This window comes from Tupaia chinensis, unplaced genomic scaffold (genome assembly GCF_000334495.1).
Source record: "Tupaia chinensis unplaced genomic scaffold, TupChi_1.0 Scaffold000270_2, whole genome shotgun sequence".
NCBI lineage: Eukaryota > Metazoa > Chordata > Mammalia > Scandentia > Tupaiidae > Tupaia > Tupaia belangeri.
In genome coordinates, this window is record NW_006159751.1 from 3,109,296 (window position 1) to 3,135,436 (window position 26,141).

Sequence of the window (26,141 nt, forward strand, 5' to 3'; positions counted from 1 at the left end):
GACACGCTGAGCCCGGGAGGGCCCGCGCCGGTCCCACCGCCGGTCGCAGCCTTGGCGCGGGCAAGTAATTCTTTAGAGAAAATATTTAGGCTATGTGGAAGGTGACATAACATATATGAAACAATTTTATTTCCTGTTTAGACCTGGTTATCTTCATTGTATCGGTGTGTATCTCATTGTATTTGTATCTTGCATATTTGTTTTTTATTGATTGATCTATGGATTGATTTGCAAGAGGTTATGTGTGCTTGCCAGAGAGAGAGAGAGAGAAAGAGAAAAAGAGAAAGAAAGAGAAAAAAGAGAGAAATAAAGAGAGAAAGCACCGCCATAGGAAATGGCCATACCACAGTCCCTTCTTCTTCATTTCTCCCTTCTTTCAGGTTTTTGGGCAGGGATGCACACATGCCTTGGCATGTGTTTCAGCCTGCTTGGTCTGCGACTTGAACTGTGGTCAGCCATGTGGGATCCAGCCCAGGCCACTGGTTGGCCAACATATTTGTATTTGTATGTTGGATAACTATATTGTATACATTGTGCAAACATCTCATATGCAAAATTTCTGAAGTCTGAAATTCAAAACACTGTGGTCCCAAGCCTTTGCGATACAGGCTATTCAACTTGTGTTTTATATATTTGCAGAGAGGTTGGCATACAGAGGAAAGAAAGCTACCTCATGTATTCATTGAGAAATTAATATAACTTAAATAACCAAATGTTGTAGTAAGTGTAGAACTGCAATGTAATAATATGTTGTTTTATGATAGAGACACCTGTAGCTAATTCTAGTTCTGTTGACTCAAATTAAATTAAAAAATTCATATCTGGTGTGTAGTATAGCCTGAATTAAACCTAGCACATCATCTCTGCCGTGCAACAAGTGCTTTTTACAAGAAATTTTTAGAGTAGCTACTTGATTATGACAGAATAAATTTGGTATAGATTTAAAAATACACACCTTTTTTTTTAAAGCTATAATTCAAATATATATGGCTCACTTTTTAAGATCCTTCATTGGTAGGTAAACAGTAATTAGAAATAATGCTATGTAAGTTATATTTATTTTCTGTCTAGGTTTGAATTTTGTTTAATCAAGATAGATTGCCTAAAGCTAAGTGACATTCCAAAATTTTAAATGTCCTATAATGAAATTGACATTTTCAGTTGAAGTGAAATGCCTTAGGGAGTAATCCTGTTGCAGAAATGTAATTGGATGGAAGACTTATATTAGCAGAAGTACTCTTAGAATATTAAAAGTGTGATTGTGCTGTTTTAGCTTGAGAAGAAACCTTTGGCAGTTCCCATCAACTTTAAAATCACCAGGTATACTTGAGTTTCCTTATGTAATTTTGAATTTTAAAAATACATTGCAGTACTTTAAATATATTAGAATTCAAACTCAAATACTCAAGCTTACAGCTTTCACTAAAATGATTATGGACAGTGCTAGCCCCTGTGGCCTATTGGTTTAGGGAACTAGATCCCATGTGACGGCGGTTTGAATCCAGGCCCTAGTGGCTTGAAAAACATGCCAGGTGCATGTCTGTGCATGCTCCAGATGGAGAAATGGAGAGAAGATTGTGGTGTGATCATGTCTCACTGGGAAGTGCTTTCTCCTTTTTTCTGTCTCTTTGTTTCTCTCTGGCAAGAGCACATGCCCTCTGGGAATTAAAAAACAAACAAATAAATAAAACTATTGTGAATAGAATTCATCTGTTCTTTTTTTGTTGTTGTTGTTACCTATTTATATAATATCTTTGTAAGAAATTATAAGATGGGACCAGCATTTGGCACAATGGCTATGTTGCTGGACTCCCATGTAGTCAATCATGGTTCGAGTAGTCCCAGACCTGATGTCTTAAACTCAATGCTGGGCGCGTGTGCGTGCATGCCCAAGATACTTAGAGGAGAATGGAGGAGGAGGGATTGCAGCGTGGCCATCATCCCTGGGGGATGATTTCTCGCTTTCTATCCCTTTGTCTCTCTGTCTTTCTCGTGAGCGCATGTGCCCTATAGCAAAAACCTCTCCAAAAAAAGAAAGAAAGAAAGAAAGAAAGAAAGAAAGAAAGAAAGAAAGAAAGAAAGAAATTATCTATAAGAAATTCACTCTAAAGCATTTTGAGGGACTGCTCCTGTAGCACAGCAGGTAAATACTGTTTAGAAAGCTGGATCCCACATGGCTGACCATGGTTCAAATCTGGCCTCCTGTATCCTGAGACACGTCAGGTTCCTGGGAGTGTGTGTCCAAAATCCTGATGGAAGGGAAAGATGGAAGAAAAGGGTTGCTGCATGGCCCATGCTTGGTTGTGTGGTTCTCTTTCTCTCTCAAATACACACACCTCTGGCAATTAAAAAAAAAATATTTTTTTGGTTATTCAAAACTTGACTAAACTTTTTGTGTGTGCAGAGTTCTGTATCTTATTACATACCCACAGGTATGTCAGTCAACTTCTAGTTAGAACTCCTCTACCCTAATAATTTATTGTCATGGTCACTTTATGAGAGTACTAAAAAGTTGAGAAGTATGTACTTGTTTTCCTTAGATTTTTGCTATAAGGCATGTGTGCTCGCCAGAGAGAGAGAGAGAGAGAGAGAGAGAGAGAGGGAGGGAGGGAGAGAGGGAGAGAGGGGGAGAGAGGGGGAGAGAGCGAGCTCGCCAGAGAGAGAGAGAGAGCTCACCAGAGAGAGACAGACAGACAGACAGACAGAAAGTGAGAAATCACCTCCTGTTAGGGATGGCCACACTGCAATCTCTTCTCCTCTACTACTCTCCTCTTGGGATTTTGGGCATGCATGCACATGCACCTGGCGTGAGTTTCAAGCCTCCAGGTCCAGGACTTGAATTGCGGTTGGCCATGTGGGAGTCCAATGATGTAACCGTTATGCCATCTCCTGTTTTCAAGAAGTATGTAATTTTAGAGTTAAGGACAATTCTATAGATTAAACTTAGCTTTATCAAAAAAATTTTAATGTCCTTACTATTTTCATTTTAATGTAGGCAGCTGATAATTTCATCATGCATCAGTATTTGGAAACCTCTGCTCTGCTAGGTTAATTTTATTGGATTACTTATGTATCATGTAGTTACTATTCTTTTGTTACCTTATTATTATTACTTTTTAAAGTTTTTGCTATAGGGCACATGTACTTGTCAGAGAGAGAAAGAGAAAGTGAGAAACCACCCGCTTCCCCCACATACTCCTGGAGATGGCCATGCTGCAATAGCTTCTTCTCAATTGTTCTCTCAGGATTTTTGGGGAAGCACACACACACTCCCAGTGTGATTTTCAAGCAACTGGGTCCAGGACTTAAACCATGGAGTTGACCATATTGGATCTAGTGCCTTAATTAACCTTCACACCACCTGCTGGCCCTGTTACCTGTAGTTTTTTAATCTCCCTGTTCTCATAATAGCTGCTTAAGATTTGTTTCTTTAAAAATATTTGGGAATAGGTTAGTCTTTTAGCATACAAAGCATATTAGCTTATGTTTAATAACTCTTGGGAGATGTTTCCAGACTCAGTCTGTGTGACTTAAACCTTCAACCTTTATAGCTATTGCTGTGTATTATTGTCACTGGCAAAGTATTTCACTGCTAACATGTGGATTTAGTCTTCATCCCTTCAAAGGCCACTACCAATGACTTGTATTATGTCAGGCAAAAACTGCATAGCTTTGCCTTTGTTTTATATTTTCTTTCTTTTTTTTTTTTTGGAGAGGTTTTCGCTATAGAGCGCATGCGCTTGCCAGACAGACAGAGAGAGACATAGAGACAGAAAGCGAGAAATCACCCCCCCAGAGGGGATGGTCATGCCGCAATCCCTTCTCCTCCATTCTCCTCTCGGGATCTTGGGCACGCATGCACACGTGCCCGGCGTGAGTTTTAAGTCACCGGGTCCAGGACACGTACCGCGGTTGACTTCGTGGGAGTCCAGCAACATAGCCATTACACTAACTGCTGTATAAGGGTTTTATATTTTCTTTCTAAAGGAACAGAAAACTTGTCATATTCTTTCTTCTACTTTTTTTTTGGAGAGGTTTTTGCTATAAGGCATGTGCGCTTGCCAGAAAGACAGAGAGAGACAGAAAGTGAGAAAACCACCCCCAGGGGGATGGCCACACCACAGTCCTTTCTCCTCCATTCTCCTCTCAGGATTCTGGGCATGCATGCACACGTGCCCGCAGTGTTTAAGCCACTGGATCCGGGACTTAAACTGCAGGAGTCCAGCGACATAGACTTTACGCCAATTGCTGGTCCCCTTCTTCTTCTTCTGAGACTTAGCCTTTACGCCAATTCCTGGTCCCCTTCTTCTTCTTCTTTTTTTTTTTTTAAAGAATTATTTATTTAATTTTATTTATTCATTTATTTATTTAAATTTGAGAGAGCGACACAGCAAGAGAGAGGAGGAAAGTGAGAAACCAAGCCACCAGGTCTGGGACTAGAACCGTGGTTGGCCGTTTGGGAGTATCTAGCGCTTTAACCACTTCGCTACCTGCTAGCCCCTCTTATTTTTTTGAATTGCCAGAGGGTACATGTACTCACCAAAGAGAAATGAGAGTCAGGGAAAGCACCTCCCATAGGGGACAGTCACATCCCAATCCTTTCTCCATTTCTCCTTTTGGGATTTTGGGGACATGTGCATATACACCCAAAATGTTTCTCAAGGTTCCTGGTTTGGGACTCAACCCACCCAGTCAGCCATGTGGAATCCAGCTGCCTTAATAACTAATTAGTGGCCCATCATAATTTGTTTTCCCTAATGTGGTATAGGAAAAGTTTCATAACTGTTTTAATTGCTTTTCTTTATATAGTCTGATTCTCTTTAATTGGAACTTTGCCTTCACTGTTGCCCTTGACTTCAGTGGCATCTAATTTTATATGTGAGAACAAATGGAAAGAAGAAAAAATGTGTTCTGTCCATAGCTATAAAGGTTTTGACCTTCAACCTTTGCCTTTTAAAATGTGATCTTGGTGGGTATGGGAATAAAAGCTAAAGATTAGAGAAACAAATAAGGCTACCACTGGAAAGTGATAAAAACCCCTAGGATCATGTCTTTTAGTCCATTATTTTGCAGTTATAACTTAATACCACTGACTGGGGGGCCAGCAGATGGCATTATGGTTATGTCGCTGGACTCCCATGAAGTCAACTGCAGTTCAAGTCCTGGGCCTTGTGGCTTAAAACTCATGCCTGGCACATATGTGTACATGCCCAGAATCTTGAAAGGAGAATGAAAAAGAAGGGATTGTGGCATGGCCATCTCTCCTTGGGGGTGATTTCTTGCTTTTTGTTTCTCTGTCTTTCCAGTGAGCACACACGCTCTATAGCAGAAATCTCTCTCTAAAAAATAAAAAATACCATTGACTGGGTTCGTTGGTTGGTTATTTATTTATTTATTTATTTGAGAGTTTTTTTTTACTATAGGATGCATGCACTCGCCAGAAAGACAGAGAGACAAAGACAGAAAGCAAGAAATCACCCCCCAGGGGGCATGGTCATGGTCTCCATTCTCCATTTGGGATCTTGGGCACGCATGCACAGGCGCCCGGCATGAGTTTAAGCCACTGGGTCTGGGGCTCGAACCACAGTCGACTACATGGGAGTCCAGCGACATAGCCATTACACCAACTGCTGGTTCCCTGACTGGGTAATTTATAAAGGAAAGAAATGTCTGTTTTTTTTCTGTGTGTGTGTGGTTTTTTTTTTGTTTTTTTTTTAAGAGAGGTTATTGTCATGGGCATGTGTGCTCACTGGAGAGACGCACAAGACAGGGAGACAGAAAGCAAGAAATCACATCCTTCCCCAGGGAGGGGAAGGGTGGCCATGCCACAATCCCTTCTCCTTCGTTCGTCTCTTGGGATTCTGGGCACGTGCGAGGTGTGAGTTTCAAGCCACTGAGTCTGGATTTTGGGGAATCCAGTGATGGAACCATTATGCCATCTTCCAGTCCCAAGAAGTGTCAGTTCTGTAGGTTGGAAAGTCTAGGATCATGACTATGACATCTGACAGTCATCCCATAGTAGAAGGGAGAGAAGTGGAAATGAGTGTGTGAGACAGAGAAGTCAGGCCAAACTTATCCTTTTATTGGGAGCCCACGGTCTGATAACTAACCTACTCCACAGATAACGGCATTAAACCATTTATGAGGACAGAGTCCTTGTGACCTATCCTTCTCTTAAAGGTCCCACCTTTTAATACTGTTAAAATGGCAATTACAGGGGCCAGTAGGTGGCATGGTGGTTAGGGGAGCTGGACTCCCACATGGCTGACCATGGTTCGAGTCCTGGACCTGGCAGCTTGCTTTCTCAGTTTCCTCCTCTGTCTGTCTCTCTCTCAAATTAAAAATAATAATAATAATAATAATAAACAATAAACATTTAAAAGAATGTCAATTACATTTCAACAGAAGGGGGCCAGCAGGTGGCATGGTGGTTAAGACACTGGACTCCCACATGGCTTACCACAGTTTGTGTCCTTAGTCTGGCAGCTTGAAGATCACTCAAGGAGCTTGTGCATGTGTGCCCAAAATCCCGAGAGAATGGAGGAAAAGGGATTGTGGCATGGTCATCCCCCCACTGGGGGTGGTGGATATCTTACTTTTCCCTCTCTCTGTCTCTTTCTCGCAAGAGCACACTGCCCTGTGGCAAAAACCTAAAAGAAAAAAAAAATTCAACCTAAATTTTGGCATGGACTTTTAAAACCGTAACATCCTTCCTCTGGCCTCCCAAAACTCTTGTTTCTCACAATTCAAAATACATTCATTGTATTACAAAAGTTCCAAAGACTTAACTCTTTCAGCATGATTTTAAAATATAAAATCTCATCTAAATTAGATATGGGGTGAGACTCAAAGCATAATTTGTCCCAAGGCAAATTCCTCTTTTAGCCTGTCAAATCTAGATAAGTTTTTTATTTCTAAAATATAGTAGTGAGATAGGTATCAGAAAGACTTTCCCATTCTAAAGAGAGAAATAATAGGCAAGAAAAGACAGGTAGCAGTGCCCCAGCAGGCTAAAACCCAACAGGTGAAGCATTACATTTTGAAGGCTTGAGAATAATCTCCATTTGCCACTTCCTGCAGAGCAGCTCCACCCTTGTGGCTTTGCTGGATTCAGCCTATGTTTCAGCTCTTTTGAGTTAGGATCTCCTGGCTATAACTTTCCTAGCTACTAGGCTGTCATTGAACACTGGTAGCTCTACGGTTCTAAGGCCTCGATGCAGGTCCCACTCTCATGGTTTCACTAGGCATTGCCCTCATGTGGACTCTATAGCAGTTCCATCCTTGTGACTTCTCTTCTCTTCTCTTCTCTTCTCTTCTTTTCTTCTTTTGAGAGGTTTTTGCTTAGGGCGTGTGCACTCACCAGAGAGACAGACAAAAAGTGAGAAATCACCTCCCTCCAGGGGGATGGCCATACTATAATCCCTGCTCCTTTCTCCTCTTGGGATTTTGGGCACACACACACGCACCCGGCCTGAGTTTTAAGTCCTAGGTCTGGGACTTGAACCATGGTCGACTACGTAGGAGTCCAGCAACGTAATCATTATGCCATCTGCTGGTTCCCCTTGTGACATTTTTTGCCTGGGTATCTGTGACATCCTATTGGAATCTAGGAAGAGAGCCATATCCCTACAGCTCCAAAATTCTGTGAATTTGCAGCCTTAACGCTATGTGGACACCACCAAGGCTTACCACTCATACTTTTCTGAGTGGTGGCCTGAGCTGCACCTGGACCTGTTGCACCACATTGGGGTGCCCAAGGGGCAGCTGTGCTTGGAATATGGGGAGCAGAGTCCCAAGGTGACCTGAGCAGTAAGCCTGTGGAGGGCACTCCAGGCCTATCCCCTGAAACCATTCTGCCCTTCTAGATCCCTGGGTCTGTCATGCATGGGACAGCTATGAAGATCTCTGAAATGTGTTTGGTGGGGGTCTTTCACTCGTCATCTTGATGAACAATAGTTGGTCTCCTTCCATTGTATTAAACTCAACAAAAAGTTGTTGGCCACATCCTTAGTATTCTCTCTTGGACATGCTTTTTCTCTCTTTATATGGCCAAGCTGCAAATTTTTCAAATCTTTCCATTCCGCTTCTCTTTTAATTAATAAATTACATCTTTAAGTCGTTCTTTACCTCTCAGTCTTATATGCGGTTAAGAACAGCTGGGAAATAACCTAGATGCTTTGTTGCTTAGGTATTTCTGCCATATATCTAGTTCATCAGTTTTTTTTAATGAGAGATTTTTTTTGCTACAGGACGTGTGTGCTCATCAGAGACAGAGAGACAGACAGAAAGTGAGAAGTCATTCCCCAGGGGGGATGGCTATGCCACATTCCTTTCTCCATTCTCCTCTTGGGATTTTGGCCTGGCACGCACGTGTTCCCAGCATGAGTTTTAAGCTGCCAGGTTCAGGACTCGAGCCACAGTCAACTACATGGGAGTCTGGCAGTGTAACCAGTAGTAATTTGTGGCCTAATCACAGTGGTCACATTGGTAAGATCCTGCTTTGCAGGTTGAGATCAAATGGGAAATCTGGGTTTGATTCCCAGTCCAGCCTAAGAGCCAGGCTGTGATCCCAGGTGCTGCAGAGGCTGAGGCAAGAGCATGGAGACATAGCAAGAGCCTGTCTTAATTTTTTGTTAGTTTGTTTTAGTTTTGCTATAGAGTGCATTTGCTCACTGGAGAGAGACAAGGGAAAGTGAGAAATCATCCCCCAGAGGGCATAGTTATGCAACAGTCCCCTCTCCTCCATTCTTCTCTTGAAATTTTGGGCACGGATGCACACATACCTGGTGTGTTTTTCAAGCCACTGGATCTGGGACTCAAATAGCCAAGTCAGCCATACAGGATTCAGCTTCTTTAACCTACATGCTACCTGCTGTCCCCCCCGATTTTTGTTTTCCTGCATATCCTAATATATAACATATATAATGAACACATGGATGGTCCAAGAATCACTTGTGTAGTAAGATAATCACTTGATTTCCTAATGCTAGAAAATATATTTCCTTTATCTTAGGCCTATGGCATATTTTATGCTTTATTCTTTAAAGGTCCTTTGGTCCTAATGGAAAACTGGCATTTAACCAGAGAAGATTACACTAAGAGCTTAGCAAAAATGTTTTTTAAAAAATTACTCTGAGTGCGTTCTTATGCCACGTTTTCTGCGCCAAAATAAATGACTCAACTAATTTATTCTGTATTATTCCAGTCTTGAAAATGTTAAGATGTTCAGTTGATAAAATGAAAGGTAAAAGTCATTTAAGTAATTGCACTCCATCCAAATGACTAATTTTGTGTTTGGGACAAAGAACAGAACTGAAAAGGGAATGTAAACTTTGTTGTAAACCCAATATTTTAAAGGTGAGTGTGTTCTTTACTTCTCTTTCTTTTGCCCTTTCCCAGCCTTTTCCCCTCAAAGAGGCTGTAATTATGTTATTTGTAACAAATGAATGGTAGAATAGCTGTCAGAATAATTTGTGATTAGCAGTCTTCAAGTTAAACCATAAGCAGCGCAGTAGTAGTGAAGTTTGGTGTAAATAAATTTGTATCTGTTTATTTTGGGTTTCTCTTAAACATTTTATTTTTTGACCTATCAAAAAATCACTATGACAACTTGCTTATATAAACAGAATCTTGGCAGATTGTAGCAATAAAAGTATAGCCATTTCTGAGCATAACCATGCTTATTTTAGAAGATACTACACACAATGCAAGGTTAAACTAGCTGGACGTTATGTATGATAAGTTATATTAATAATGAGAAATTCAGCTAATGGTTGACTTGTCTTTGATTAGATACTTTCTGCCCATCATCTAAGTGATGATTTTTTTTTTTTAAATTTTGCTATCAGATGCATACATTCATCAGAGAGAGAGAGGGAGAGAGAAATCATCCTTCCAGGGGAGAGAGTCATACCACAATCCCTTCTCTTCCAAGGATTTTTGGGCATGCATGTACCCAGGATGTTTTTCAAGCTACTGGGTCCAGGACTCAAACTGTGAGGTTGGCATGGGCCAAATCCCTTCTCTTCCATTCTCCTCTCAGGACTTTGAGCTTGAACATATCTGCTGGTCCCCCGAAGATGATTTATTTTAATGTCCATTCATCTCTAGAAATGTTTAGAACTTAATAATTATAGTAAAACAGAAAGCCTGATAGGAAAATGTAAACCCAGTTGATATCCAGAAAATGTTAAATGTCATAGCTTTCTGTGTATTTTCATATATAGTATAAGTAACAACCTTTGTTCCACTATTAGTGAACTATTCTAAATGAGGGAAAAAGATTAAAAACCTGGGTGGAAAACAAAAGAAAAACATGTGTAGGAATAGTTATTTTTGTACTGCTCACTAAAATTCAACTCTATTTCCTCGAAATTTGAAGGCCAGGTGAGACAAGCAGTTAACCTAATGGCTATGTCGCTGGACTCCCACATAGACGACCGTGGTTCAAGTCCCGGATCCAGTGGCTTGAACTCAAGCCGGGCACATGTTCGTGCGTGCCCAAGATCCCGAGAGGAGAATGGAGAAGGGATTGTGGCGTGGCCATCCCCCTTGCAGGGTGATTTCTCGCTTTCTATCTCTCTGTTTCTCTCTGTCTTTCTTGCGAGTGCATGTGCCCTATAGCGAAAACCTCTCAAAAAAGAAAAAAAAAGAAAAGATATTTGAAGGCCAGGGACTGTACAGTTTGAGTTCCGGATCTGGCTGTTTGAGGAACATGCCTTTTAAAGGAGGGAGAAATGGAGAAGGGATAGCAGTGCGATTTTTCTCCATTGGGGGTGCTTTCTTATGCCTTCCATCCCTGTATCTTTGTCTCTCTCTGATGAGCACACCAGAATATTCACACACACACACATACACACACACACACACACACACACACATGCACATACCCCATTAACAGTGACATTTGGAGGCCAGACACTGTGTTCTAAAGAGGAATTTCTGTTCCATAAGTCAGTCTAAAAACATAAGTCTAGGGGACCAGCAGATGGCGTAATGGTTATGTCACTGGTTATGAATGGTTATGAACCCATGTAGTCAACCGTGGTTCGAGTCCTGGACCCGGCAGCTTAACTCATGTTGAGTGCGTGTGCATGTGTTCCCAAGATCCTGCGAGAAGAATGGAGGTGAAGGGATTGTGGTGTGGCCATCCCCTCTGGAGGGTGATTTCTTACTTTCTGTCTTTTTCTTTCTGGCAAGCGCACATGCCCTATAGCATAAATCTCTCAAAAAAACAAACAAAAAATAACCTTAAGTCTAAGGCCTGCCCCATGGTCTGGTGGTAAAGGGAGCCAGATTCCACATGGCTGACTGTAAGAATTGAATTCTGCCCCCAGCAGCTGAAAAGAACGAGCCGGGGCTGGCAGGTGATGTGTGGTTAAGGGCAGTACTCCCACATGACTGACTGTAGTTCGAGTCCCAGACCTGGCAGCTTGCTTTCCCTTTCTCTTGCTATGTTCAGTTGATAAAATGAAAGGTAAAAGTCATTTAAGTAATTGCACTCCATCCAAATGACTAATTTTGTGTTTGGGACAAAGAACAGAACTGAAAAGGGAATGTAAACTTTGTTGTAAACCCAATATTTTAAAGGTGAGTGTGTTCTTTACTTCTCTTTCTTTTGCCCTTTCCCAGCCTTTTCCCCTCAAAGAGGCTGTAATTATGTTATTTGTAACAAATGAATGGTAGAATAGCTGTCAGAATAATTTGTGATTAGCAGTCTTCAAGTTAAACCATAAGCAGCGCAGTAGTAGTGAAGTTTGGTGTAAATAAATTTGTATCTGTTTATTTTGGGTTTCTCTTAAACATTTTATTTTTTGACCTATCAAAAAATCACTATGACAACTTGCTTATATAAACAGAATCTTGGCAGATTGTAGCAATAAAAGTATAGCCATTTCTGAGCATAACCATGCTTATTTTAGAAGATACTACACACAATGCAAGGTTAAACTAGCTGGACGTTATGTATGATAAGTTATATTAATAATGAGAAATTCAGCTAATGGTTGACTGTTGACTTGTCTTTGATTAATTACTTTTTGCCAATCTTCTAGTTAATGATTTTTTTTTTTAAATTTTGCTATCAGATGCATACATTCATCAGAGAGAGAGAGGGAGAGAGAAATCATCCTTCCAGGGGAGAGAGTCATACCACAATCCCTTCTCTTCCAAGGATTTTTGGGCATGCATGTACCCAGGATGTTTTTCAAGCTACTGGGTCCAGGACTCAAACTGTGAGGTTGGCATGGGCCAAATCCCTTCTCTTCCATTCTCCTCTCAGGACTTTGAGCTTGAACATATCTGCTGGTCCCCCGAAGATGATTTATTTTAATGTCCATTCATCTCTAGAAATGTTTAGAACTTAATAATTATAGTAAAACAGAAAGCCTGATAGGAAAATGTAAACCCAGTTGATATCCAGAAAATGTTAAATGTCATAGCTTTCTGTGTATTTTCATATATAGTATAAGTAACAACCTTTGTTCCACTATTAGTGAACTATTCTAAATGAGGGAAAAAGATTAAAAACCTGGGTGGAAAACAAAAGAAAAACATGTGTAGGAATAGTTATTTTTGTACTGCTCACTAAAATTCAACTCTATTTCCTCGAAATTTGAAGGCCAGGTGAGACAAGCAGTTAACCTAATGACTATGTCGCTGGACTCCCACATAGACGACCGTGGTTCAAGTCCCGGATCCAGTGGCTTGAACTCAAACCCCGCACCCACATGTTCGTGCGTGCCCAAGATCCCGAGAGGAGAATGGAGAAGGGATTGTGGCGTGGCCATCCCCCTTGCAGGGTGATTTCTCGCTTTCTATCTCTCTGTTTCTCTCTGTCTTTCTTGCGAGTGCATGTGCCCTATAGCGAAAACCTCTCAAAAAAGAAAAAAAAAGAAAAGATATTTGAAGGCCAGGGACTGTACAGTTTGAGTTCCGGATCTGGCTGTTTGAGGAACATGCCTTTTAAAGGAGGGAGAAATGGAGAAGGGATAGCAGTGCGATTTTTCTCCATTGGGGGTGCTTTCTTATGCCTTCCATCCCTGTATCTTTGTCTCTCTCTGATGAGCACACCAGAATATTCACACACACACACATACACACACACACACACACACACACACATGCACATACACCATTAACAGTGACATTTGGAGGCCAGACACTGTGTTCTAAAGAGGAATTTCTGTTCCATAAGTCAGTCTAAAAACATAAGTCTAGGGGACCAGCAGATGGCGTAATGGTTATGTCACTGGTTATGAATGGTTATGAACCCATGTAGTCAACCGTGGTTCGAGTCCTGGACCCGGCAGCTTAACTCATGTTGAGTGCGTGTGCATGTGTTCCCAAGATCCTGCGAGAAGAATGGAGGTGAAGGGATTGTGGTGTGGCCATCCCCTCTGGAGGGTGATTTCTTACTTTCTGTCTTTTTCTTTCTGGCAAGCGCACATGCCCTATAGCATAAATCTCTCAAAAAAACAAACAAAAAATAACCTTAAGTCTAAGGCCTGCCCCATGGTCTGGTGGTAAAGGGAGCCAGATTCCACATGGCTGACTGTAAGAATTGAATTCTGCCCCCAGCAGCTGAAAAGAACGAGCCGGGGCTGGCAGGTGATGTGTGGTTAAGGGCAGTACTCCCACATGACTGACTGTAGTTCGAGTCCCAGACCTGGCAGCTTGCTTTCCCTTTCTCTTGCTCACTCTGTCCCTCTAAATAAGTAAATAAATTAAATAATTCTTAAAAAAAAAAAAATACTAGCAAAGCACCCATGCATGTATGTCCAAAATACTGACAGGATGACAGGATGGAGAAATGGAGAAGGGCTTGTTGTGTGACCATGACCTATTTGGAAGTTGCACTGCTCCTCTTTCTCTCTCTGGTTAGGACATATATCCTCTGACAAATTAAATAAAATAATAAAACAGTGAAATCTAGTATGTTTGTATTTTCTACCATCTTCCAGAGATATATTGCTGACAAGAAAACATGTTATTAATTTTTTGTTTTTCCTTGTCCAGTATCATATTTTACCTGATTTGATAAGTTTATGGCATTATTCTGAAAATAGTTTGTAGGAAATTCTAATCTCAGAAAAGTAACAGAATTCTATTTCCTGTTACATTTTGGGTAAAAACAAATTTTTAAAAATGTGAGTGTATTTAAAAATAAACACTTTCCAGGGACCAGCAGTTGGCATAATGGCCATGTCACTGGACTCCCATATAGTTGACTGCGGTTCGAGTCCCGGACCTGGTGGCTTAAACTCATGCTAGGAGCGTGTGTGTGCGCGTGTGTGCCCAAGATCCCGAGAGGAGAATGGAGGAGAAGGGATTGCGGTGTGGCCATCCCCCCCAGGGAATGATTTCTCGCTTTCTGTCTCTCTCTTTCTCTCTGGCAAGCACATGCACCCTATAGCAAAAACCTCTCCCCTCTCCACTGCTCTCCCCGCCCCCAAATACTTTCCTGTGGTTCACTACTAAAATGACATAGAAGTGGTCCAGCAGGTGGTATGATAGTTAAGGCAGCTAGATCCTACATGGTTGACTGCGCTGTTTGAGTCTCGGACCTGGCAGGTTGAAAAACACCAGGTGCATGAGTGTGGTACCCAGAATCTCTAAATAAGAATGGAGAAAGGATTGTGGCCAAATCCCTGGAGGATGATTTCTTACTTTCCTTCTTTTTGGTAAGCACGAAAAAGCACACCTTATAGCAAAAAGTAAAAAAAAAAAAAAAAAAAATGTAGAAGCATATAAAGTAGAAAAGTAGTAAGTTTCTTTGTCTCATTAAAGAAAACCCATTATTAATTGTTTCTTGTGTGTGTTTCTCGAAGTTTTACATATACTTATTTATTTTCTCTTTAAAATCACACATAAATGAAGTCATACTGTGGAATATGTATACATATGTTTATTACTATTTTGCTGGCTGCACAGAAAGAATTTTATTGTATGGAATTTTTATAAGTTATTCCACTGATTCCCCCTCTTGATGAGCATATAGGTTTCTTGTTATGGTTCTGCTATTACAGTAACTCCCTGGCAGACAGCAGTTAATAATTATGTGAGGATATATGTACTTTCCTAGAAGTGGTATCACTGGGTAATTCTAAAACCTAAAATCATCTGACACATATTTGTACCCCAATAATTTGAACAAATCTTTGGTGGGCTATCTTGTTAATGATGTCTTTCTCATGAAATTGGAATTCAGAAACAATATTTTTTCTTACTACTTTAATGATTTAATATATGGCAGTAATTCCAGTTAATTAAGGTTTTACTTTTAGAAGTACATGTATTGGATAATGGATAAATCTACATAAAGAGAGATAATGTTGGCCTATAATCCTATTTCAAATCTGGTGTTATAATAACCTATTATTGACACAGTGACTTGTTGCTAAGCATTTTTTTATGTGCTTTTTAATCTTCTTAGAGCAATATGATAAAATTGGTAATGGTATTGTAAATTTACTATAGAAGAGACTGAAGTATAGTGAGGTTAAATGACTTGCTCCAAGTCCCAGAATTTGGCTTGCAAAGACTATATTTTTAAATCCATTTATGGAATTTATATTTCCTGGCCCATCCTCTATAAGGCAGTCGGTAGCAGACTATGGAGCCAGAAATCATATGCTGACTGCAGTTTGAGTCTCTGGCAGGTCAGCGTGAGAATATCCTTGCCTAGGATCCTAGCTGACTGGAGGCCTGGAGAAGTGAATTGGGCATGACCATACCCTGTGGAGGGTGTTTCTCTCTTATTCCTTCCTCACTTTCTTCCCCCCCACTCCTTGCCCTCTCTCTTTCTCTCTTGTGTGTGTGCACATGTTCTATCATTATTTTTAAAAAAGGATATTTCCTATCCTGTTGTATTCCCCAAAGAAATAGTGTTTTCTTTTTTCTTTCTTTAGTGAAATTTTACTATTGAGTGTGTGTACTCCTGGAGAGATAGAAGCAGAGAGACAGAAAGCAAGAAATCATTCTCCAGGGAATGGTCACACTGCAGTCCCTTCTCTTCCATTCTCTTCTTGGGATCTTGGGCATGTTTGCATATGTGCCTGGCATGAGTTTTAAGCAGCTGGACTTGAACCATGGATGACTACATGAAAGTCCAGTGACATATCCATTATACCACCTGCTGGTCCTCAGAAACATTATTTATTTATTTTTGGGGGGAGAGGTTTTTGCTACAGGGTGCGTGTGCTGGCCAGAGAGACTGAGAAAGACAGAGAGACAGAAAGCCAGAAAGCGAGAAATCACCCCCTAGGGAGATGGCCACACCGCATTCCCTCCTCCTCCATTATCCTCTCGGGATCTTGGGCACGTGTGCTCATGCGCCCGGCGTGAGTTTAACCCACCGGCTCCAGGACTCGAACCGCTGTGGACTACATGGGAGTTCAGCGACATAGCCATTACGCTAACTGCTGGTCCTAAGAAGCAGTATTTTTAAATCATTAACAACTCAGGGAAATATAATTGAAGAAAATAAAACAAGTCTTCTTGAAATGAGTATTTCCATCTTCTTGCCACCTCCTTTTTGGATTCTTATAAAAAGCATTGTACAATTTATTGCATATAAGTAGTATAATTGAAGGATAGAAGGTCAGTTGAGAATAGCATTATGTTTCATGCTATAGTAAATTCTTATTTATCCTGAAGATGCTTATCTGATATCTCCAGCCATCTCTAGTTCAACCTCAAAGCAAAAATGTTTCCGGGAAGCATTTATTTATAGAGGAAGCTCTCACTCCCCATTTCACTTACTGCTAATTCAGGTGGTTCTAACAGGCATTGGGGTTTCCCAAGGCTATGACAGTTGATTAGAAGCAACAATTTAGTAGAAAGATAAGTAACTTGTTACAGGCAGAAAGAGTGACAGTTCCAAGAAATGAGAGCATTTAGTGTAGTGTTAAAGCATTTAGCTGTTAGTGGTAAAGGAAAGGCAAGCCTCTAAAAGCAGACGGAGTTTAAAAAAATATTTATTTACTTAATTCCATTTGTTGATATTATTTTAAAATTTGACCAGAGAGAGAGAGAGAGAAAGGAAAAGCGAGAAAGCAAGCTGCCAGGTTTGGAACTCAAACTGCGGTCAGCCATGTAGGAATCCAGCACCTTTAACCACCAGGCCACCTGGGGGCCTGCAGATAGAGTTTTAAGAGTTGTTTTGGAATTCTTGTGTTTATTTCAGTATAACCAAAGAATGCTCAAGATCATTAGCATGTTAAGTCACAACACAATAATTGATTGTAATAGTAAGCCTGAGTATTATTTTAAAAAGTAATTTATACCAGTTATTAATATACTTCAACAAGAGGGATTTCCATTCAGAAAAGGCATTCTGCTGGATAAACTAGTGAACCATGTTTATACACCAAATTATATATATGTGTGTATATGTAGTCATTGGGAAAGTCATGATGATACATTTTTGCATAGAAAAACACATTGTGACATGCATGTGTGTGTGTGTGTGTGTGTGTGTGTGTGTGTGATTTTTTAAAATTTAATTTAATTTTTTTGCCATAGGGCATGTGTGCTAACCAGAGAGACAGAGACAGTGAGAGGGAAAGTGAGAAATCACCTCTCAGTGGGTATGACCATGTTGCAAGTCCTTCTCCATTTTCCTCCTGCAACTTTGAGCGCTCATGCACGCACTCCTGGTCTGGCTTTCAAACCACCAGGTCTGGGACTCCATCCATAGTTGGCCATTTGAGAGTCTAGTGTCTTAACCGCTATGCTACCTCCTGGCCCCTATATATGTTTTCTTATTCTTTTACATTTGCAAGGGGTTTGTCAGAGGTTTTTGTTACTGTTGAAATTACAGTTTGGTCTGTTACTGCTGTAGGTACTCAAAAACAGAAAAGATTGTTAATGCCTTGGAAGTGTACGAATGTGACCATGCAGGAAACTTCCACATCTCTGTTGAGGCAGGATGACTTATAATTAGCTTGCAGAAGTTGATTCTCCTCCTCATACTGTTGTGATTGCTCTGTTCATCTTATAAATAATTTACACCCTGATGGTACTAAACGACTACATTAATGGCACCTCTGGCTCCACATGCTGTCTTTAATAATTCATCTGTTATTACAGCTACATTCCTTTAGGTTAGCATGAGTGGAAGCTGAGATAAGGACTTCTCTGAGATCTTTAATCTTCAATCATCACAGCCATAAATACTCAGATATTAGTGGTGTTAGAAAATAAAAACATTATTGACTGTTACAAAGCTGGACTCTACGTTTTATTTGTCAAGTATTAGATTGCTTCAAGTTTTTTAGTTTGTTGGTTTTTTTTTTTTTCAGTTTTTGCTACAGGGAAGTACGCTCCTTGGAGAGGTGCCAGTGAGAAACCCCCACCCTCCCAAGGGGGTTGGCCACACTGCAGTCTGTTTTCCTCCAGTCTTCTCTCAGGATTGTGGGCATGCATGCATGTGTGCCCGGTGTAAATTTCAAGCTGCCAGATCTGGGACTTAAACCATGTAGTTGGCCACATGGGATCCAGCCCCTTAACTTCCATGCTGTATAGTAGCCCAGGGAAGTATATATTCTTAACACAACGTTATACCGTAGAGTCTCCAAAGTATGCTGGTTCTTTTGGGTTCCGCTGAAAAACCTGTAGGTTCTTCAAAGATACAGAGAAAATTTCTCTCTCTTTCTCTTTTTTAAAATTTTTGCCATAGGGTACTTAAACTTCCTAGAGAGAAGAGAAAATGAGAAATTACTCCCTGAGTGGCGAGGGTGTGGCTATGGCACAGTCCCTTTTTTTCTGGGATTTTAGGCATGCACACACATGTACCTGGTGCAGTCTGGGACCACAACCTCTGAGTTGACCATATGGAAGTCCAGCATCTTAACCACCATGTCAGAGAGGAGAGAGAGAAGGCAGCCCTCAATGGAACATTGTCATGCTATAATCCCTTCTTTTCCATTATTCTATTTTGACAGGATCTTGGGCACATATGCACATATTCCTGTGTGTTTTTCAAGCCACCAGGGCTGGGATTCGAACCATGTGGTTGGCCATGTGGGGTCTAACTCCCTTAATCATTAGGCTACAGGGCTGGCCCTTTTCTTCCTTTCTTTTTTATTTATTTTTATTGCCAGAGATCATGTTTACTGGCCAGAGAGATAAACGGATACAGCACTCTCTGCCCCTCATAGGGCAAGGGGTCATGGTCATACCGCAGTCTTTTTTTTCTCTATTTCTTTTTCCTGGCAGGATTTTGGGCATGCATGCACAAGTGCCTGGCATGTTTTTCAAGATGTCTTGGCCTGGATTCAAATTGTGATCAGTCATATAGGATCTAGTTCTCTTAATCTTTGAGCTGTAGCCCAGTTCTGATAATGGTTTTCTTTAAAAATGATTATCTGGTCAAGGCATCTGGTCTTTGATTATCTAGGTTATTGAAAGTTGACATCCGTGAGAGAATTGTAATCAAAAGTTAATTATCAGGAAGATTTAGGTTTGAGAAGGCATTATGGGCACTGTTAGATTAAAACAAAAGCCCTTTGTGGGGGAAAATGTTAAATTTTAGGAGTCATGAAATTCAGAATTATTATAGATCATTCTGTGCTAGCCTGCTCCACAGCCACATCAACCAGCTTGGAGCAAAATGTAGAATATCTCATTTAAATTAGAACATTTGAATTGCTTGAATCGAAACACCACAAAACCAAAGCAAGTTTAATTCTTTTACTTATATGAAATTTTGTTTGTTGTTTAGAAGCTAATGGGAGTTGGATGAAAATGTCTATAAATAAAAAATTTTTGTGTGGTACAAGTTTATATTTTATCCCTTTAGTTTCCCAGTACCCCTCCTTTTATGCTTGTCCTCGAGCTGATTCGTGGTGCCAGACATCTTGGAATAAAGGGCTTTGGAACCGATGTGAGAAACTGGTGGTTTAATGGAGCCTTAGTTATGCCATGGTGTAAATTAAGCCTTTAAATGCAAGTGGATAGGTTTTACAGATGGGCATGCATGAATCTAGCTGGGAACAAATCGTTTTGCTGTGATAGAGACATCATTCAAACCTGCTTGCATCTGTCAACTGCCCGTGGTGGCACCGTGAGATAAAGTGATCAGTTAGGTTCTCTAGTGTGTTCCCATTGCTAGCCATATTGTAACGTCTAGTACATCGCCTGGGCAGACAGCTTGTGTAGGCTGAATTTTCTTCAGTCTTGTAAAGATGCCAGGAAGAATCAAGGTCAATTTCTTAAAGCCTATTAGACATTTAGACTTTTAACTAATTTTAAAGGGATTTCAATTTCAGTGAAATCTCTACTATATCCTGTAGACTACTTGCTAGGTGTGAGTTGAAATTTTGAATTTATGACTTCCCACTTGTTAGTTGTGTGAACATGGATCAACAAGTTACTAAGTTCCTTTTTTTGGTTTTGGAGAAGTGATTATTTGCCTCATAAGGTTGTTGTGTGGATTTAGCCATTTAATCTGTGTGAAGTGTATAGAAGAGTGCCTGGCACTTAAATGTTAGCCTCAGTGGTCATTAGCATTGTTACCATAATTTGGGGGCAAGATTAATTTTCCTTTCCTGAAGCTGGATTGCTGTTTTTAGGAAGTTTTAATTTAGACGCTCATCTTATAGCTTGTGAAATCCATCTTTGAATTTATGTACAGCTTAAATATAGTATTATATAATTACCACAAAAGATGAAGAATGAAGAAACTCTTTAAATACAACTATGTAGTGATATTAGATGTAGTGACAAAAGGGGCAAAATAATGTGTAAATTATTCTATACCATTTTTGTGGAAATTTGGAAGTACATGCATAAAATATCTGGAAGGCTGCACAAAAAATGGCATATTTTCACTTGATGCTATTGGGAAAACAAATTGGGCAGCTGGAGACTGGGGTGGGAGACTTTTACTATACACACTTTTATTGAACCATGTGAATGTATTCCTTATGATTAGAAAAAAAATTTTTTTAATTGAATAGCTATTTTGAAATCTAGATAGTTTTTTTGTTCCTACTTAACAAACACTTTTGTTTATTACTAGTTCACATTTAGTAGGACTTCAACATTCCTATTTTAGTTTTGTGGGGTATTTTTAATCCAGTAATAAACTAAGAATGATATTTTGTCCTTCAGGGATTTGAGTCACAATCGGCTGTCTAACTGGAACATCAGCTTGGAATCACAAACGTTACAGGAAGTGTAAGTTACTTTTATTTATTTAAAGTAATGTTGAATTCCTCGAGGTGAGTTAATAAATTGTAAATTTGGGGATGTTCAATCCAGAGATGCTGTCAAAAATTGAGAAAATGCATTTTTTAAAATTAGAAGTCTTATAAAAAACTATCATCTTTGGGTTTGTTATTATTGCAAACTGGGTGTTGGGTTGTTGATTTCAAGTAGCATAATGAAATTTTAATATTATTCTGCTTTCCTGGAACCAAAAATAATATTTGTTCTTTCTTTTATGTAAATATGTTTTATTTATTTTGGCTAGGTTTTTAGCCAGTGGAACTCAGTTGTATAAATATTTCTAATGTCTTGACATGTCATCTGAGATGTAAATATTATGTTTAAAGTAGATTTATATAAAAAAAAGTGCTTTTGCTATCATTTGAGAATGTGGTGGTTGATATAATTCAATTTTCCTTTAAAATTTTTCCTTTAATACTGAAAGATGAGATTTTAGAGCAAATTTTTCTAAAATATTATTAGTATTAGTTATTGTATCGTGATAGTCCTAGGTCATTACTATGGAAGTTTATAGGTCTTTCTTTCTATACATTAAACTTTCTCAGAACCCTCAGATTTCTTTTTCTTTTTCTTTTTTTTTAATTGTCAGAGGGTGTGTGCACTTGCCAGAAAGAGACAAGGACAGAGGGAGAAAGCATCCCTCAATGGGCTGTGGTCATTCTGCAATCCCTTCTCCATTTCTCCATTTTTTTCAGCATTTTGGGCATGCATACATGTGGACCTGGTATGTTGTCCAAGCTGATGGAAACAGGATTTGAACCTCAGTTGGCCTTGTGGAATGCTACTTTCTTACTCATCAGGCTGCTGGGCTGATTCTTTCTTTCTTTCTTTTTTTTCTTCTTTTCTTTTGCTATAGGCACATGCACTTGCCAGAGACAGACAGAGAGAAAGAAAGAAATCATGCCTCAGGGGAGATAGTCATGCTACAGTCTCTTCTCTATTTTTCTTTCAGAATTTTGAGCATATAAACATGTGGCAGGAGTGTTTTTTGAGTTGCCTGGTCGTGATTTGAACCATGGAGTCAACCATTTGGGTTTCATTGCCTTACCCACCAAGCCACCTGCTAGCCCACACTTTTTCTTTCTTTGCTGATGGGTAACTTCTTTAAAATGTTCATGTCTCTGCATTCTCTCTTCCCTCACCCAAAATTTATTGCTTCAAATCTGTCTTAAATTGAATGAATAAACAGTTCACAATGAACAGTTCACAAGTTTGTTAGCCGAAAGAATGGGCACTGAAGAAAGGCCCAAAAATGCTTCAATGGAAAGTCCTTGAGCTTTATCACATAGACTTCGTAACTTCAGTTTCCTTTATTTTTTGGAGAGTTTTTTTGCCATAGGGCGCATGCGCTTGCCAGACAGACAGAGAGAGACAGAGAGACAGAAAACGAGAAATCACCCCCTAGGGGGGATGGCCACGCCGCAATCTCTTCTCCTCCATTCTCCTCTTGGGATCTTGGGCAAGCACGCACACACGCCCGGTGTGAGTTTTAAGCCACTGGGTCCAGGACTCGAACCACGGTGGACTACATGGGAGTTCAGCGACATAGAACTGCTGGTCCCTGTTACTTCAGTTTCTTAGAGACTTTTTACTCTTGATTCCTCTTCCATATTCCAATTTGTTGAGGTTATCCAGTGATTGAAAAACCAGATCAATGAAATGCAATTGTATTAGATTCGCCACTAAAACATTTGAGATAATCTGTTTAAAGGGTTATTGGAATCAGTTGTGATGTGTCTTGTTACCTGTAAAATTAGTCATAGGTTCCATTTTTGGGTGACAAATTGATTGCATCTGTAGTATAAAGAAATACTCCCTTTCTTTGATTAAGTTTTTAAATATATGTGTATATCTGTTATTGTGTCTTTGTTCAATTTATCTGTTATAAACATAACCATTCAAGAACCTTCCTGGGACTAAAAATATTTAATGGGTAAAATATTCCTAACGTTTCTAATGTTGATATCAATAGTAAATTAACACTACTATTTTTATTTTTTAATTTTTTTTGTAAAAATTTATTTCATTTTTATTTATTCATTTATTTTAATTTAGCCAGAGAGAGACAGGCACAGAGAGAGAGAAAGTGAGTAAGCAAGCCACTAGGTCCAGGACTTGAACCGTGGTCAGTCATATGGGAGTGTCCAGTGCCTTAATCACCATGCCACCTGCTGGTCCCCCAACAATACTATTTTTAATAAAAATATTTATTAAAATTTAAAAATCCTCAATAAGAACTTTTTAATCTTAGTTTGGCATCTATCCTAAAGAACATGTATTAACCAGAAACTAGAATTCAAAAGGGGAGCCAGCAGGTGGCGTAGTGGTTAAGGCTCTACGTTATGACTTAACATGGTTAAGGTTAAGGTTCTACATGGTCAAAAAAAAAAAAGGTTCTACATGGTTGACTGTGGTTCAAGTCCTGGATCTGGCAGGTTGAAACTCATGCTAGGTACGTGTGTGTGCGCCCCAAATCCTGAGAGAATAATGGAGAAGAGGTTGCGATGTGACTGTCCCCCAGGGGATGATTTTTTTGCTTTTTGTCTCTCTGTCTCTCCAGTGAGCACACATGCCCTATAACAAAAATATCTCTCTCAAAAAAAATAAATAAATAAAATTCAGAAGGTACATTTTGTTTCCCTCATTAATCTTTTAAATCTATTTTTACCTTTCTCTAGGAAAATGAATTATAATGAGCTAACAGAAATCCCATATTTTGGAGAGCCAACATCTAATATTACTATACTTTCATTGTAAGTAAATATTTTCAGATCTTTTACTTAAATTATTAATAACATACACTTTTTTTTAAGTCCCTGTGTCATTCATCTTAGTTATTTATTATCTGGGTGGCCTGGGGTGGATCTCTGGCAATAGCGTCAATATAACCTTTTATTTCGTAGAGTTCATAATATAATCCCAGAAATAAATGCAGATGCACTCCAACTTTACCCTGCTCTTGAGAGTTTAGACCTCAGTTCAAATATAATATCAGAAATCAAGACATCTTCATTTCCTCAAATGCAGCTTAAATACCTGTAAGTAAAATAAAGTGCATGTTTATTTTTCATTGGTACCTCTCTTCCCCAAAATACCTGTTAATTGTGATTTTGATATGCATATGCACATGTGAAATAAATCTGGGGTCAGTTTTTTAGGTTGTTGGTTTCTTTCTCCCCATATTCAACCCCCCAAAAGAAAGAGTGCACTATGTCAGAAAATATTGGTAGGTATCCAGGTAATTTTTGAAATTCAGTTCTGGATTTTTTTTTTTTTTTTTGAGAGGTTTTTGCTATAGGGCACATGTGTTCACCAGAAAGAGAGACAGAAAGCGAGAACTCACCCCCCAGGGGGATGGCCACGCTGCAATCCCTCCTTCTCCATTCTCCTCTCGGGATCTTGGGCATGCATACACATATGCTCGGCTTGAGTTTAAGCCACCGGGTCCAGGACTCGAACTGCAGTCGATTACATGAGAGTCAAGTGACATAGCCATTATGGCAACTGCTGGCCCCACCCCCCAGTTCTGGACTTTTTAAAAGTCTATTTGTTTCTTCTATGAGAAAGATAGACAAAAGCAGAAAGACACCCCCAGCAGAGTCTCTACACCGTAATTGACCCCGGTCTCAGGCAGCCTGGATCACAGGCATACATACTTGGGCCTGGCATCCTCAGGGAGGTCCTAGGACATGAACCTAGGACCTTTCTCATGTGGAGCCTGCTGTGCTACCACTGCACCACTACCTGGCCTATAAAGATAGAAACACACACACACACACACACACACACACACACACATTTTTTTTTTTTTGATGAACAGTTTTAAATAGGAGTAGCTCATTAACAGTGTCTTACCCTATATAATGATAATTAAAGTATACTCACACATACTGTTTGATAATAATCTAAATGAAGTAGGTAATGTCCTAATTTTGTAGATGACGAAACAAAGCAGTTAAATGATTTGCAAAGTTGTATATAGTTGTTAAGTGATAATTGGGGCTCAGTCATAGATTTCAGGGGGCTTTCCAGTGGTAGAATTTTTAATCTTACTGAATTTTTGTTGTTATTTTGCTCATTTTAGGAATTTGAGTAATAACCGGATAACCACCTTGGAGGCCGGTTGCTTTGATAATTTATCGAGTTCCTTGTTAGTGGTAAAGTTAAACCGGAACCGCATTAGCCTGATTCCACCAAAGATCTTCAAGCTGCCTCACCTCCAGTTCTTGTGAGTAACTCAATAGATAGATTATAAGAAGATACTTTTTTATAGCATTTAAAAAAATTATTATTAGAGCACTTTAGCAAACCAGTTTTCTGACTCTAAAACTTCTTTTGTTAAAGGGAACTTAAAAGAAACAGGATTAAAATTGTGGAAGGTCTCACGTTCCAAGGACTTGACTCCTTAAGATCTTTGAAAATGCAGCGAAATGGAATTAGCAAACTTAAGGATGGAGCATTTTTTGGCTTGAACAACATGGAAGAACTGTAAGTATTAGGAACTAGAATAGGGGGTTGTTTGGAATGGAGCTTTTCTTGGACTTTTTTTTTATGCCAATGGCTAGAATAATTGCTTTGGTTGTATAAAGGTACATTAGTTCTTTCTCAACTCTCTGTATGTGAAATAAATGTACACAAAGGTTTTTTAAAGATATTTTTCTTTCTTTCCTTTTTTTTTCTTCTCCATAGGTTGCTTGTGCTTGACAGAGAGGGAAAGTGAGAAATCATCCTCCCCCCAGGGGGAATGACCACACCATAGTTTTCCTCCTGGGATTTTGGACAAGCACACACATGTGCCTGGTGTGATTTTCAAATCGTCAGGTTCCAAGACTTGAACCATGGTTGGCCATGTGGAAGTCCTGCACTTTAACCACCACACCACCTGCTGGCCCTGTACACAATGCTTTTAA

The 26,141-nt window shown here is 39.7% G+C and overlaps 1 protein-coding gene across 3 annotated transcripts in view; it reads left to right on the top strand.

The window, feature by feature from the left end:
* Positions 1-26,141, top strand: part of LRIG2 (leucine rich repeats and immunoglobulin like domains 2) — a 67,569-nt gene that overhangs the window by 3,706 nt on the left and 37,722 nt on the right. For all 3 annotated transcript variants that reach the window (XM_006149613.3, XM_006149614.3, XM_027772311.1), the window contains exons 3-7: positions 21,115-21,180; positions 23,910-23,984; positions 24,135-24,269; positions 25,316-25,459; positions 25,576-25,719. In XM_006149613.3, coding sequence (XP_006149675.1) covers positions 21,115-21,180; positions 23,910-23,984; positions 24,135-24,269; positions 25,316-25,459; positions 25,576-25,719 — 564 coding nt within the window. The remainder of the gene's footprint in view (positions 1-21,114; positions 21,181-23,909; positions 23,985-24,134; positions 24,270-25,315; positions 25,460-25,575; positions 25,720-26,141) is intronic.